At 40.9% G+C, this 13634-nt stretch overlaps 1 protein-coding gene across 3 annotated transcripts in view; it reads left to right on the forward strand.

Moving 5' to 3' along the window:
* The window catches only part of slc8a2b (solute carrier family 8 member 2b), a 212441-nt gene that overhangs the window by 151036 nt on the left and 47771 nt on the right, over window positions 1-13634 (forward strand). For all 3 annotated transcript variants that reach the window (XM_026192630.2, XM_026192633.2, XM_080289336.1), the window contains one exon: window positions 6535-7045. In XM_026192630.2, coding sequence (XP_026048415.2) covers window positions 6659-7045 — 387 coding nt within the window. In that variant the 5' untranslated portion in view covers window positions 6535-6658. The remainder of the gene's footprint in view (window positions 1-6534; window positions 7046-13634) is intronic.

Below are 13634 nucleotides of genomic sequence, written 5' to 3' on the forward strand. Positions count from 1 at the left end.
CAGGGGGAATGGAGCCCCCCAGTTGCATGTCACTGGACGACAGTCAGACTATATCCTGGCTACACATAAAAACAGCAAACATGACGTATGGTTATCACAAAAATAAATAATCATGGAATTTCGATTTTCTGTCAGTTACTTGAGTATAAACTATTTACAGTGACTTACAGCAAAGGCTGACTCTTGAACGGAATCTTTACAGGGTTTCTCTCGTGTTTAAGTATCAGAATGTTTCAAACTGTGTGTGTGTGTGTGTGTGTGTGTGTGTGTGTGTGTGTGTGTGTGTGTGTGTGTGTGTGTGTGTGTGTGCGTGTGTGTGTGCGCTTCTTTGTTTGATGTTGCCTCGGCCTCTCTGCTGAGCCAGCTCAGTCTCATCTCCTGATGGATGAATGCTCTCTCACTTTCTAGCCTCTCGCTCAGTCTCTCTCACCTTAACCAACCCCACCCCTCAGAGATCGATTGCCAGTGACAATTACGTCAAATCTGAACAAAACTCGATTTGTTCCGGGCAGATTGGAAGTGAATGTTTTTGTACGTTGCTATGGTAACACACATTCAACTGTACTCTGATTACAAACCATATACATGTTGAGGACCTGAACTCACATCAGTCTTGCATCTTTATTTTTCATCCTCTCCTCCCTCTGCCTCCCTTCCTCCTGAGCATTATTTTTATTTGGTGTTTTATTACCTCTCATATCTTTATTCCTCTTTTTCCTACCCTCCACCTGTGGTTTCCTCATCTTTGATCATTCCGCAGCATTCCCTTTGTAGAGGGCTGTCCACGCAGGAAGAGCCTAACAGAGACCATGGTGGTGACCACATGCAAAATAAGTAATCCTGAGAGGAAACGTGTCATTCATGAGGTTGTTCCTGAGGTCCCTACAGGTTCCTATGTAGCTGTTTACTCTCAGCAGAGGGGAGCGTCATAGAGAACCAGTTTGTGAGCTACTCTGTTCATGTCTGTGCTGTGTTCAGCTTTTTAGTTTAACTCCTGCAGAGAAGACAATCGTCAGAGTAGACTTCTTGAAGTTAAATGTGTCTGCTACAGCCAGGTTCTGTGCTTTTCATGCTGCTTTTTTAAAACTCTACCTCTTCACAGCATCATCAACACCAAGCTACATAGTATTGTTGTGTTGCTGTTAGCAACATGTCTGCATTGGCTGCATACCCAAAATCCTTTGTGTCACCAAATAATTGCTCAAATGGACACAAATGGAGTACCGTTGTAGATATACAAAGAGATGCATGATGTGTTTGATTGTTTACCAAAGAGTCCTGGGTATTACTGTGATACCACTACTACTGATTCCTTCCTCTGTTTATTCACTACCCGCTGTCCTTATGCACCTCCCATCACTCATGTTGTACTCTTCCTTCCTCAACTTATTGGCTTTTTATCTCTGATTCGCCCCTCTGTCACTCCTCATCTGTACTTCGCATCAGTCTGTTAATTTTTGCTTCTTCATTCCTCCTTTAAATCCATCCTCCTCACTCTTTCCCTCCCTCTTTGATCTCTCTTCATCTCCTGTCTTTAACTCCTCCTTTCCTGCTGGCCCCATTTTTTTTATCTCTAATTTCCCATTTGGGTTTCACACAACTCTTCTCCTCTTTCTTTTATTCATGGGTACATCCTTCTCTTTTCCCACCCATCTCTCACTTTTTCCAGTTCTCAATAAATGACCTTCATCCATCTTTATATTATCAACTTTTCACTAAACAACCCATCTGTCTGTGCATAAATACTGACTCATAAAGCATGCTCTTTGGTGTTTTGGCTTATTCTGTAGACGTTGCTCATTTGTGTTTTTACAATAAACCATAAAATCTTCTGTAGATCATTTTCTTCTTTAAACTCCTTCAAATTGCATTTTTAAGCAGGGAGTAAATGCTGCAGCAGTCTAGGTGAGTCAGTCAAAAGATACTGAAGCTAATCTAATTCTGCTGAATCACACTGGAGTCTGTTAAGCATTTCAATCTGGAGGTGCTCGCATAAGCTGATTAATGAAATACCTCAGTGTAATTATTATCATTAGTTTACCCACATAAGCACATTTAAAAACACAGAATTGTCTTTAGAAATGGTTTTATGGTTGATATGCACAATAAAAAACTAATTTCTGCTCATATTTGTGAAAGGCTCAGTAAAAAAATAACCTCAGCAGTAATATTTATGTTAAAGTGGTCATTATACTGAAAGGCATGCATACATCAGAGCACATTTTAATCCTCAGTCTCTCCTTCCTCTCTCTTACCTGTGTTTTAGTCACCGGGTTACAGGGGCTGGGTTATGGCTCTTTCTGAATCTAAATGTTTCAACCCAACAACAAAATGATTCTCATGAGCCTCAACGTCTAATTTTCTACATTTATTTCTGGTCAGACATCCTGGAAATGTTTGTGTCTTATGAGCAGTTTAGTCAACACCATAATCAAAGTAAGTCAGTCATTTTTATCACTTTTGAAAGTCTCTAGTCAGCAGTGATTTCTGTCCGACAGCAAAAACTGCACCGAGGTTTGGAAGTGTTCAGCCTGATGTTTTCCACATACACGTACACATGTCTTCTAGTCAGATCTTCTATTAACATAAAGTATAACATTATTAACATAAGGTATAATATCAGCTGACTGTTGATTTCTCATGTTTTAAAGTCAGGCAAAATGAGACCGTCCAGATGCATCTGGAATCCAGAAAATTAACCCATTAATGACTGTAAATATTATTCATACAAACTTTGTTATTACCATGATCATTAAATATTAGTCTTTACAGACTTTACATCAAAAGTGCCGTATTCTTTTCTAAAAATCTTCACTAAAATCACTTTTTAGTTTCGGTTATATTTCTTAAGAGCCGGTTCGCAGCAGCCTCTGTTAAGCTTCTCAGCTGATAACTGAAGTCTAATATGAAACAGTCCAACAGGACAGCCTGGAGCTACTCATATAAATTTATTTTGTTTTCTTTTGAGAACAAGCACACTTTCCTAGGCAGACAATGGAAAGCACATTTTATCCTGACAGCCTGATTTTGTGTTCTGCAGTCCTTCAGCCTCGTTTATAAAACAATATGTAGGATCCATACTGTAATCTGGTTTATAAAACCTTACTCGCAGCCAGTGTTTCCTTTATGAACCGCAGTCCTTGTGGAAGTGTGCACACATGAATCAGCTTCAGATTCTGCCCTCTGAATGGCTCGTAAATACAAAGCACCTCATGAGTGCTGGTGCATAGAAACGAACCTACTAATCAACGGCTGCTTCTTTCACACAGCCGTGCCAGTGCATCCATCATGCAGCATTATGGAGCTGTGCTACCAAAGTATTTATATGTTTACAGCAATCAGACTGATGATTCATGGCTTAAAAACTTTGGTGCAGCATGATGCCGCCAAAGGACAACTTGTGTGTACCAGCTACGCGAGCGACTGCAGACAGAACAGCAGTTTTTGACACACTTTTGCTTTTGTCCTGTTGGGCTCAGGCTGCAGTAGATACACAGGAGCAAATATGGAGACTAAACATGTCTTCTTATACAAACACAAGCTGAAACCACACAGAATCTAATCGTCTAACTAATCGTGCATGATGTTTGTAAAGGTGGCATCTAATATTTGAATTGGCTGACCTTTGTGTGTGTGACTGCTGGGAAGTGTGATTCTTTCTTTGCTGTTGTGTAAATGTAAAACTGGATCCTGGCCTAAAAAGAGCTCTGGTCGTCTTTTTCAGTGATCTGATGGCTTCAGAAGTCCTGCTTCTGATGGAATAACTAAACCTGTGTTCTCCAAAAAAAACCAAAAGAAAGATAAACAGCAGGATTATAGAAGTTATCTTTTTTTTTTATATGAGCATAATTTTCATATTTTCATCAACCAAATTAATATGAGAGCAGATTAGGTGTGTAATGTTGTAAAACAGAAGGTGTTAGCAGGTGCTTCCCTCCTCACTAATGGACGGATGGAGAGAGATGAAGCGTGAGAGGGAGAGCGAGGTGGAAGATTAGGCACTGCTGCACAAACTGCAGGAAACACTGTTCGGTCCATCTGTCCATCCTTTGGTTTCACGCTGAGGTCTAAATTTCACCAGTTGGCAGAAGTGACGTTGCATGCTCACGCACACACAAACTTACCTCAGACAAGCGTTAGCATTGTTAGTGTGTTGGTGTCTCAAATTAAAAGGGAAAGAGCAGAAAGACATTTGGTGAGCAGTTCTGGGTTTGCATGACTCAAACAAAAACAAGCCTCTTTTTCTGGAGGCCATCATGGCGACTCGTCCTCCCTGCTGTCTCGGCTTCTTTGTACCGTCTTTCTATCTTTTGACTCTCTTCCTCCCATCCCTCTCTTCTTCTGTCTCTCATGTTTTCACTCAGAGGTTTTTGCATTTGTTTGTCCTTTTTCCGTTTGTTCTCACCCCTGCTCCGGGTTTCTGCCTCACTTGTTTTTCTTTCCATCTGAAGTTCAAGGTAAACAATAGAGAAAATGCTGCTTTTAAGACGTTTATGCGACACGAGGTAACACTAAACCGAACTAAAAGTCACACACTACTATATTCATCCATTATTCATTCTTTTCTGTCTGCATTTGTCATCCTTTCTTCCACTTAGCCTTCTGCTCCAGCTTTTTCTATTGAGCCTTGATAATATAGAGATAAAATAATTATTTTTCTGTGTTCTGGTGACTCACCTCAATGGGTTTGCATGACTCAAGAGTGAATCCACCCTTTTATACCTGCCAGCGTTCACTTACAACTTCCTTTGTCTATATTTACGGGGAAATCTTTACATAATTCACAATCCAGTTATTTTCTGCTTTCATATGAAAAACAAGAGCTACAGTATGAATGCAAGGTCAAAAACATCATACATAAAACGCACTGCAAAATAATATCAAGGGGACAACAAAGTAAGGTTACTTTGAGTGGGAACAAAAGCCAGTGTGAAAAGGTTGATTTTCCTAAATTGCTCTGGAGTTTCTATTCCTTGAATGAGGAGCGGGAGAGAACTCCAAAGCACCGAAGCCCCATCACAAACAGCTCTGTGCCACAGGATCAGCAATGTAGAGAGGGGATAAACAGCTCTCCTGTATCAGAGGGGGAATGAATACTGCAATGAACACTGTGAAGGGACTTTTTAGGAGGAGAATCTTATTTAATACACTAGTGTAGGTGGCTGAGAGTAGGCATTATGTCCTGCCAGCAAAGCCTGGCAGTCGAGTTTTGGAAATCCTGTCGCCTATCCAGGACTTTGCTAGGCATTCTAGATTAAATGCCATTACAGGGAGAAGGCAACGAACGCATGGGTGAGAGATGCAGCACGGTGAAAATGAAAAATGAAAGCTAAAGTCAAGAGGTGTGATTTTGTGACAAATTTGACATTTTCCTCAAAAGATAAGGGTCAGTGAAGTCATCATCTAAAGGGTGATGACTTCATCATCGTATAAATAAGGCAAAACTGTTTCTGGTGAAACTCTTTAAAAAGAGAAAGAAATCGATATACTGACGTATATCTATCTACAAATATTCAAAAAAGTATTTCTTGGGTGCAGAGCAAGCCAAGTGCAGGGCTGGAATTTTAATTTGATGAAATAAATTTTGGAAAGCAACTGCTATTGCTGCCACTGAGTGTGTAATGAGGAACATGTTGTAAACTTCTTAGTTAAAACATCCATCCATTCATTTTCTTAACTGATAATCCAGTTTAAGGTCGCGGGGAAATAGAGCCTACGTCAGCTGTGATGTGGAGAGTTGAGGTACACCCTGGAAAGGTTGTAAGTCTATCACAGCGCTGCTGGGCTGAAACAGTAAGATTACAGAGCCAGATATAACTGCATCATCATTATTCTCTGAGCTGCATTTTCTTGCTGGAACTAGACAGCAGTGTGGATATTGAGTGGTACCCAGTTTCCACCAATGGAGTGCCAGTTAATGAATATTGTATCTATGCTCATTAATTCCTTTGGGTGGGTGGATGCATGTATAGATCAGTGCTTAGTGGTTCCATACCTTTATAATATCAAAGACGGGTGGTGACTATGGGAGGGGCTGCAGTGAGAATTTCACTATTGCATTGAAGGTGTAGAGATCATACAGATGACGACCTCTGTGTTATTATCCTCTGAAGGGTTTCACACCTTTTCCTACAAAAGCTGTGTAAGAATCGTTTCTGAAACCTGTCGAAATGTTGGCTGGCTCTCAAGGCTCCACCACAGAACTGGCTTCACACCAACACTGACACATTTTGCTGGGAAGGGTGTAAATTTGTGTAACTTTGGTAAAACCACAGATGCAACTGTAAAAAGTTTGTGTGATTTTTAAAACCTAGCGTAGCCAGAACTCTTCTCTCCTTTCTATTCTTCCCTCAGTGTTTTCATTAAAAAGTGTCTGACAGCATAGAAGACACTTCTTTTAGTGTTTGCTTAATGTTGCATAAGCTTCAAATGCACTCTTTGTTTGGTCTTCAGTACAGCTTTTAAAGCCTTTTCTTCTCTTTAGTCATGAACTAATCCTGATTTTCCTTCTCGTTCTCTCTCCCCCCTCTGCAGGTGAGCTAGTCGCAGCACCCTCGGCTGTACCCAGCATCTCCCGTTCCCGTCTTCTTCTTCCTCTGCCTATTCCCATCATCTTCTGCCTCGTCTTTCCTGCTTCTCGTGGGAATCAAACGTCGTGATGTCTCTCTCCGCCTCTCCTGCCCCCTTCCTCCTCTTCTTCCTCTTCCTCCTTCCACTGCCACCCTGCCAGCCAGAGTCCCAGCGCAGTGACCCCAGCATGAACCCTGACCCAAGAACAGCCTTGCCCTCCATATTTCCCTCCTCCTCCGTCCTGCCTTCCTTATCTAATGATAATAGTACATCACCCAGCATTGGGGATAAGTGTGATGAGGTGACCGTGTGCAAGCCGGGCATCCTGTTACCTGTCTGGTACCCCGAAAACCCTGGAGTCGGTTACCAGGTGGCCAGAGCTGTGGTCTACTTCCTGTCACTCATGTACATGTTCCTGGGAGTGTCCATCATTGCTGACCGCTTCATGGCATCCATAGAGGTCATCACATCTCAGGTAGGATGACAAAAGTCATTTAACTATTTATAAAAGCAAAAATTACATCTTACAAGCTTGAACATGACATATACCTTGAGTCAGGCAAATGCACTCAATCCACGGGTGGTATAGTTGATATAAATGGTTTTTGTTTGGATCTCAGTTTGCATGAGGGGGGATGTTTAGCTTCCAAGGCCTGTTGACCTCACCGCTGAAGCTTTCAGACGGGTCGTTTTTGCAAACTTCTCAACTTTGAGAGCTGCTAGTTTTTCATCTTTTATTTCTTCAGGTTACAGATAGACTGCAGTGAGGATAAGTTGTGGTATGCTCCAAAAACAAAACACACGGTGGTCATAAATGTCAGCATACCTGGATTTGCCTCAGCACACCATTTTGGAACCAATGATGTAGGAATTACAAACTCATAGATTGTACAAATCTAGCAGGGTGTCGACCATCTTCCAGGCCAAATTACTCTACGAGTTATTTAAACTTTTGTCAGGTGACCACCACAGAGATCTGGAAAAAGGATGTACTACCCAGAAACATGGAATCAAAACTCAAGCACACCTTTCACATCAGTGCAGTCTCATGGTCAATCAGGAAATAGTGATGAATATGATCTGTTTCTTTACAAACACAGGATTGCCCTCATTTTCTTTGTGTCGCTCAGCGCAGGTTTAAAAGTAATGCTGGCGTCGTGTGTCTTTACACGACAGGCAACCTAAATCAGTTTTCAGTTACCAGGTGAACATACTTTAAACAGAACCATGAAATATTCATTAATGTAGTAAGAATGCTTCAGCAGCAAGTGAAGCTGAACATCAACAACAGCTGAACCTACAATTTGTAGTTTTAAAAAAAGTGCACAAAGATATCGATCAATCCAAGTTACAAGCGGCCTTCCCTTTATTTATTTTGAGTCGTAATAACAAAGAAATTAACGAGGCTGTCCCCACAGCGGATAGCTTTGTGTATTTGATTTGGACGATTTTACACCGGATGTCCTTCCTGATGCAACCCCCAAAGGATTTGTGTCTTCTCCTGGGGAACCTCTGGTTGTTAGGCAAATGTGTGAACCACTACACTATGGAGCTGCAAGTAATCTGAAGCAAGGTGTGGGATTCAAACGGTAGTGTATCAGAAAGTTATGATCTTCCACTTCCTAATTTGGCCTTTGTTGCTCTTTTAGCCTGGAGGTACATGACTTATGTCCATGAACATGAACTATTACACCGACCACGATGCTCTACCATCAGACTGTGTGCCGGAATAATTTGGGACCATTTCATGAAACTGCAGTGAAAATTGCTGTTCATACATCTTTGATGGAAAAGTTTTTTTGATTAACCTTCATTTTCACAGAATGTATTTACAATAGGTGTTCCAATGTGCTTTGTAAGGTTAAAAACGCCATTATTAGAGAAAACCAACAGACTATCCCCTGTGAGCAGCACTGTTTCCGAGTGCTGCTCACAGGGGCCAGTATCTGCAGATGGCTGCCCCTCCCTGAGGAAAAAAAGGAGAATAAAAAAGGAAAGAAAGAGAGAACATGAGCAACAAACAGGAAAAATGCAAACTACAGGAGAGAGGAAAGTTAAATGTAATGACATGTGGTGGTGGAAAAGTGAAAAGAGGGGAGTGAAGGAGGAGTGCTCTGTGCATGATGGGACGTCCCCCAGCAGCCTGAGTCTATAAGGATGGTTCAGCGTCACCTGATCCAGCTCTTACTACAAGCTTTATCCAAAAGGAAAGGAAAGATAAAGCTTCCACCTGTCGAGTGTTTTCACTCAGCTATAGTGCAGACTGTTTGCTGACCGTGCACCAAACACTTCAAAATAGACCTACTTCATGTTAATGCATTAATAAAGTTGTGTTCCCGTCTTCAATGAAGCCATAAATGATTTGCTGGAACCTGTGAAGTGAATTTGTGCGCTTCATCATTCAGTCGTCTCCTTCCTGTAAAGCAGTTCCTTTAATGGCAATTTCATAGATTCCCCTCCTCTCTCCATTTCCACTGCAAACTGTAACAGTGCAAATGACCCTCAGCTGTTTTCAGAGTCAGCAGACAGAGTTGTTATTTGTCAAAGTTGTCGTGATGTTTTTGCAGGAGTACAGCTCACAGGGTGTGTGTGTTTGTGTCCCAGGTGGCTTTTAATGGATCGGGTCTTGAGGTTATGCAGTGTATGCAGTGTTTTTTAACAAAAGACGATTGCGCCTGAGTTTTGAGGCTTCAGTGGACCCTGAGGTCCAGTTTGAAAGGAGGATGAGGAGACATGAAGGTCAGCTGGAGTGAGAAACGAGGACATTGAGACGCTGTTCCCAGTATCAAAGCTGTTTTCTGGTTTTAAAAAAAAGATGCTAACATCTACAGAGTATAAGATTTTGTCTTACACGATACTCTCCATATGATTCCTTTTCTGTTGTGGGTAGAACAGCAAAAAAACAAAGTATTAAAGTTTGAGTACAGAACATTTCTGAGTTTATTTCAGCTCCCAAGGAGTAATTTTACACATTCAGAGTAAAATGTTGCTCAGTGCTGGAGTTGTCTGACAGGACTTATAACATCAGTGTTAGCTCAACTCCTTGGAGATGCAATTACACTCCACCCACACATTTCATTTCTCCGGTTGCAGCAGCAGGAAAGAGTCAGTCTCCTCACTTCTATCATGTAAGCTGCATATAGACAGATGGCCAATGACTGCTTGTATTCTGCAGAGAGAGGCAAGTAGGGCAATAATACCTTTATTACCAGAGGCTTAGAGGTCAATAAGAAACAGGAGTTAGCTTCTTTATTTTGAGTGTGCAGCACTTAAAGAGGGTATGTTACATGATTTTGATTAATTTACATTTTATAATGAATCAACCCAGATTTTGTTATTATAGATTGCTTACTTCATTCAGAAAGTTAAGACTTAATGTTAGTTAAAAGATTTTGTCACATTTCTGTGCCCCATACACCGCACTCTTACAGGCTTTATTATTATTTTATTTATATTTTCCAAACATCCCTGAACATGAATAGTGACCACGTGTCATTTTGAGGTTAAAGTTTTGAACTTTTGTTTTGTTTTTTGGGGGGTTTTGGCTGTGATGACTTTACCATTCTGCTAATACTATACTTTAGTTTTATCATTTAAGTTCGATTTCACATGTTCAGTTATCAGTTCCTTGTTTATTATTATTATTTCTTATATTTTGGGTTTGTTATTGATGTCAGTGTTTCTCTTCCTTCATCTGTGTGTTTATAACTTTGTTCTCGGATGTTCTTTCTGGTTCTTCTGGTTCCACCATGTTTTGCTTTGAAGCTTAATTTTCTTTCATGTCATGTGATAATTTTATTTTCTTGTCTTCCCTTGACTGGCTGATTAAGTGTTTCCAAATTCAGGGGCTGCATCCTTTGAAGGTTGCATTTGGAGGTCAGACTGACAGTCTGAGGGAAGCAGTCACTGCATTTAAATGTATATCGCTCTATAACATTGAATTTGGCTTCATACAAGTTACATGGCATTAGGGATTTTGTCCTCCATCTCTCTCCAACACCTCTCTAGCTGCCAGTTTCATGGTTGCTAGGCAACAGAGGCAGCGCTGATAGGCTACACTTCCGGTTTCTGAAGTTTTTGTGGCCTGTGAAGGTGTGCCCTATGTAGGCCACGTCCTTCGAAACATGCAGCCTCCAGATTTGGACACAGTTTCACCTGCGTCTGGTCCCCATCCTGTTTCTCATTCCCCGATCCGTTCCCGGTGTATTTATAGTCTTACCTTCTCTTTGCCTTTTGTGCATTTTCTGCGTGGCAAGCTCAGAGTTATTTCCCAGTGACCTCCTGTGTTCTGCTAGGCCTCTTGTGTCTCTGGATTTATGTTTGTTTCAATTTTTTTTTTGCATGTCTTTACTTTGTAGAGGTTGTTTATTTTGGACTTTAGTTGAGACCTGTTTTTGCATTTTAATGCAGGAGTCTGACTCCTTTTACACCTTTACACTTTTCTCTGCCACACAAGCACTAGAAACCATATCCACAAGTAACCACCACAGCATATCGCATTAAGATGTTGAAAGCATATATTAACAGTCTTTGTGCTTGCCACTGCAGAAGTGTTAAACACTTGGAAACATTTATTAAAAGTTATTCATTGAAACAACCATGGATAGCTATGCTCCTCAGCAGAGATGGGCAATAACGCGTTACAAGTAACGCATTACTGTAATCCGATTACTTTTTTCAAGTAACCAGTAAAGTAAGGGATTACTACTGCAAAAAAGGTAATTAGATTACTGTTACTTCCCCGTAAGCACGCTGTGTTACTGCGTTACTAAAACCGTGATTTTTTGACGAGTGTCTCATGACAGTGACGTAAGCGAGTGCGATGTTCGTGGCAACAGCTGTGTGCAGATCAACAATGAATAATATATCGAGTGCGGGAGAGAGTATGAGCGTGCAGCGTTTAAAGCGTGGAAGTACTGACCTTACTTTGAGTTTGATTCCATAAAAAGTGACAAAAACATTTAGTCCGCTGTGCGTGGGAAGAAAACTTCTTTTTACAGCGAAAAACCCCCTAAACTTCTGAGCAAGCACCGACAGTACGCTGCCACGGGAATGTGAAACTCCCAGATCCTTCCACTGACCGCTACAACACACCTGCACCAGGGTAAACCTCCGCCTGCCCCACTCCTTCTAAACAGGTGAAAATAGAGCAACAGGACCGCTGAGTCTTTGATTTTATTTATTTTCTGCTGTGGTTTACTCACATCTATTAGAAAGAGTGAGTGTAAACACAAACAACTATTTTATTTTATGTGCTGGAATGTGCAGAAAATAGGTTTAAATGTTCAACAAATTTCTTCCAGTCAGAGAATGTTGCATATCATTTAATGTTTGCTTGATGCATAAAGTTAAAAGATTAAAACTAACAAAACAAGTTTTAGAAAGAGACTTTTCCATTTGATTACATTTTATATGATGGATTATGCAAAAAAAGTAGAATTGGGCTAAAAGATCTATCGCTTTATTACCTATTCATGTTGTAAATCGTGTTTTTAAAAAGTAACTAAGTAACTAATTACTTTTGAAAATAAGCAAGTGCATTTATTTACTCTGGAAAATTTAAGCAGGCATCCAGCCTGAAAACAGCTGTGGAGGCAAACAACCACCATCTAGTTTAAAGTACCAGTCACACGGTCAAATGCAGTCCAGGTTAATTTGGTTCCGGTGACAGCTTAGTAAATCATTTTTAGTGGAGCCTCTTGACCGCAACTCATCTTTCCACAGGAGCTGTCCAACTCCATTCAGGTCATTCCCTGAGCCTAACAGATACATATACAGGGATCCAGAGGAATTACACTGAGATTGAATGTAATGAGAAATCTGTCAGATAAGGGGCTCTATAACGGGAAAGACAACAAAGTAATAGGCATGGTGGTAGAAGCCACAGGAAACATTAGCTCATCCATCCCCTTCATGGTCAGTGTACACGGATATCTGAGTGTGTACCCCACAATCCATCACCGTGGCAGGCACAGCACCACCTCTGCACCATCTACCGGTCAGGGCTCCGGTCAGTCTGTGTGCTGGTGTGTCTGTACACTGCAGGAGTATGTGGGAGTGCTGACCCTACATGTTCTACACCAGCGGTCCCCAACCCCCGGACCTCGGACCGGTACCGGTCCGTGAGTCGTTTGGTACTGGGCCGCGAGAGTTGAGGCTCAGCTGTGAAATGTCTGGTTTTCAGGGTTTTTATCGGTTTTCAGCGTTATTTTGTTATCGTTTTTATCGTTAACTCGGTTTTCCTGGGTCTTTTCACGTGTGTTATGAATAACTTTTCAGTACCGGTACTAGTTTTATTTAGTTGTATTTATCCGCGACACCTTAAAGGCCGGTCTGTGAAAATATTGTCGGGCATAAACCGGTCCGTGGCGCAAAAAAGGTTGGGGACCGCTGTTCTACACTTCACTTCCTGTGTGAGCTCCTGTTATGAGGATTTATGAATGCAAAGGAAACAGAGTAAATGTAGTAACGACTATGTCAGCGAATAAACTGCTAATGGTGATGAATACAGCAGAAGCAGAGAGATAAATCTGTCTCTTTGTCTCTATGTAGATAAATACGACAAGAGAGCCACGACTCAGAAAAATTACATTCCCACTCACATAAACTGAATTCTGATTTAGAGGGAAATGTGTTTTGTTTTTTTCGTGGATTCTTTTTTCAACAGACACCTTTATTATCAACGTGGCTTTTCTGTTTATTTTCTTTCTTTGTGGTCATAGATTGTACGCGTGATCAAGAAAGAAATGAGGAACGGGAGTAAAAGCAAACTTGCTGGCTGCATATATAAAAATTCCCTTTCAAAGCCAGTAATAAATGTTGACTTTAGATAGGAAGCACATTTTCAACCTTCAGGTTTTTAACTGAGTTTTAAACTTTTTTTTTTGTTAACTTAACCGTTTTGGGAGAAGTTAATGAAAAATAGTGTAAGTCATGTTCACGGATCCAAATGTTTAAACTGTGAAAATATTTGACTTTTAGTTTTTTATTTTATTTTTTTTAGTTCTGTTAATGTTTTCAGGCTTATGCTGCAGAAAATGGAGCTCAAGCCTCTAATGTGGTTA

This window comes from Astatotilapia calliptera, chromosome 14, assembly GCF_964374335.1.
Source record: "Astatotilapia calliptera chromosome 14, fAstCal68.1, whole genome shotgun sequence".
Taxonomy (NCBI): Eukaryota; Metazoa; Chordata; class Actinopteri; order Cichliformes; family Cichlidae; genus Astatotilapia; species Astatotilapia calliptera.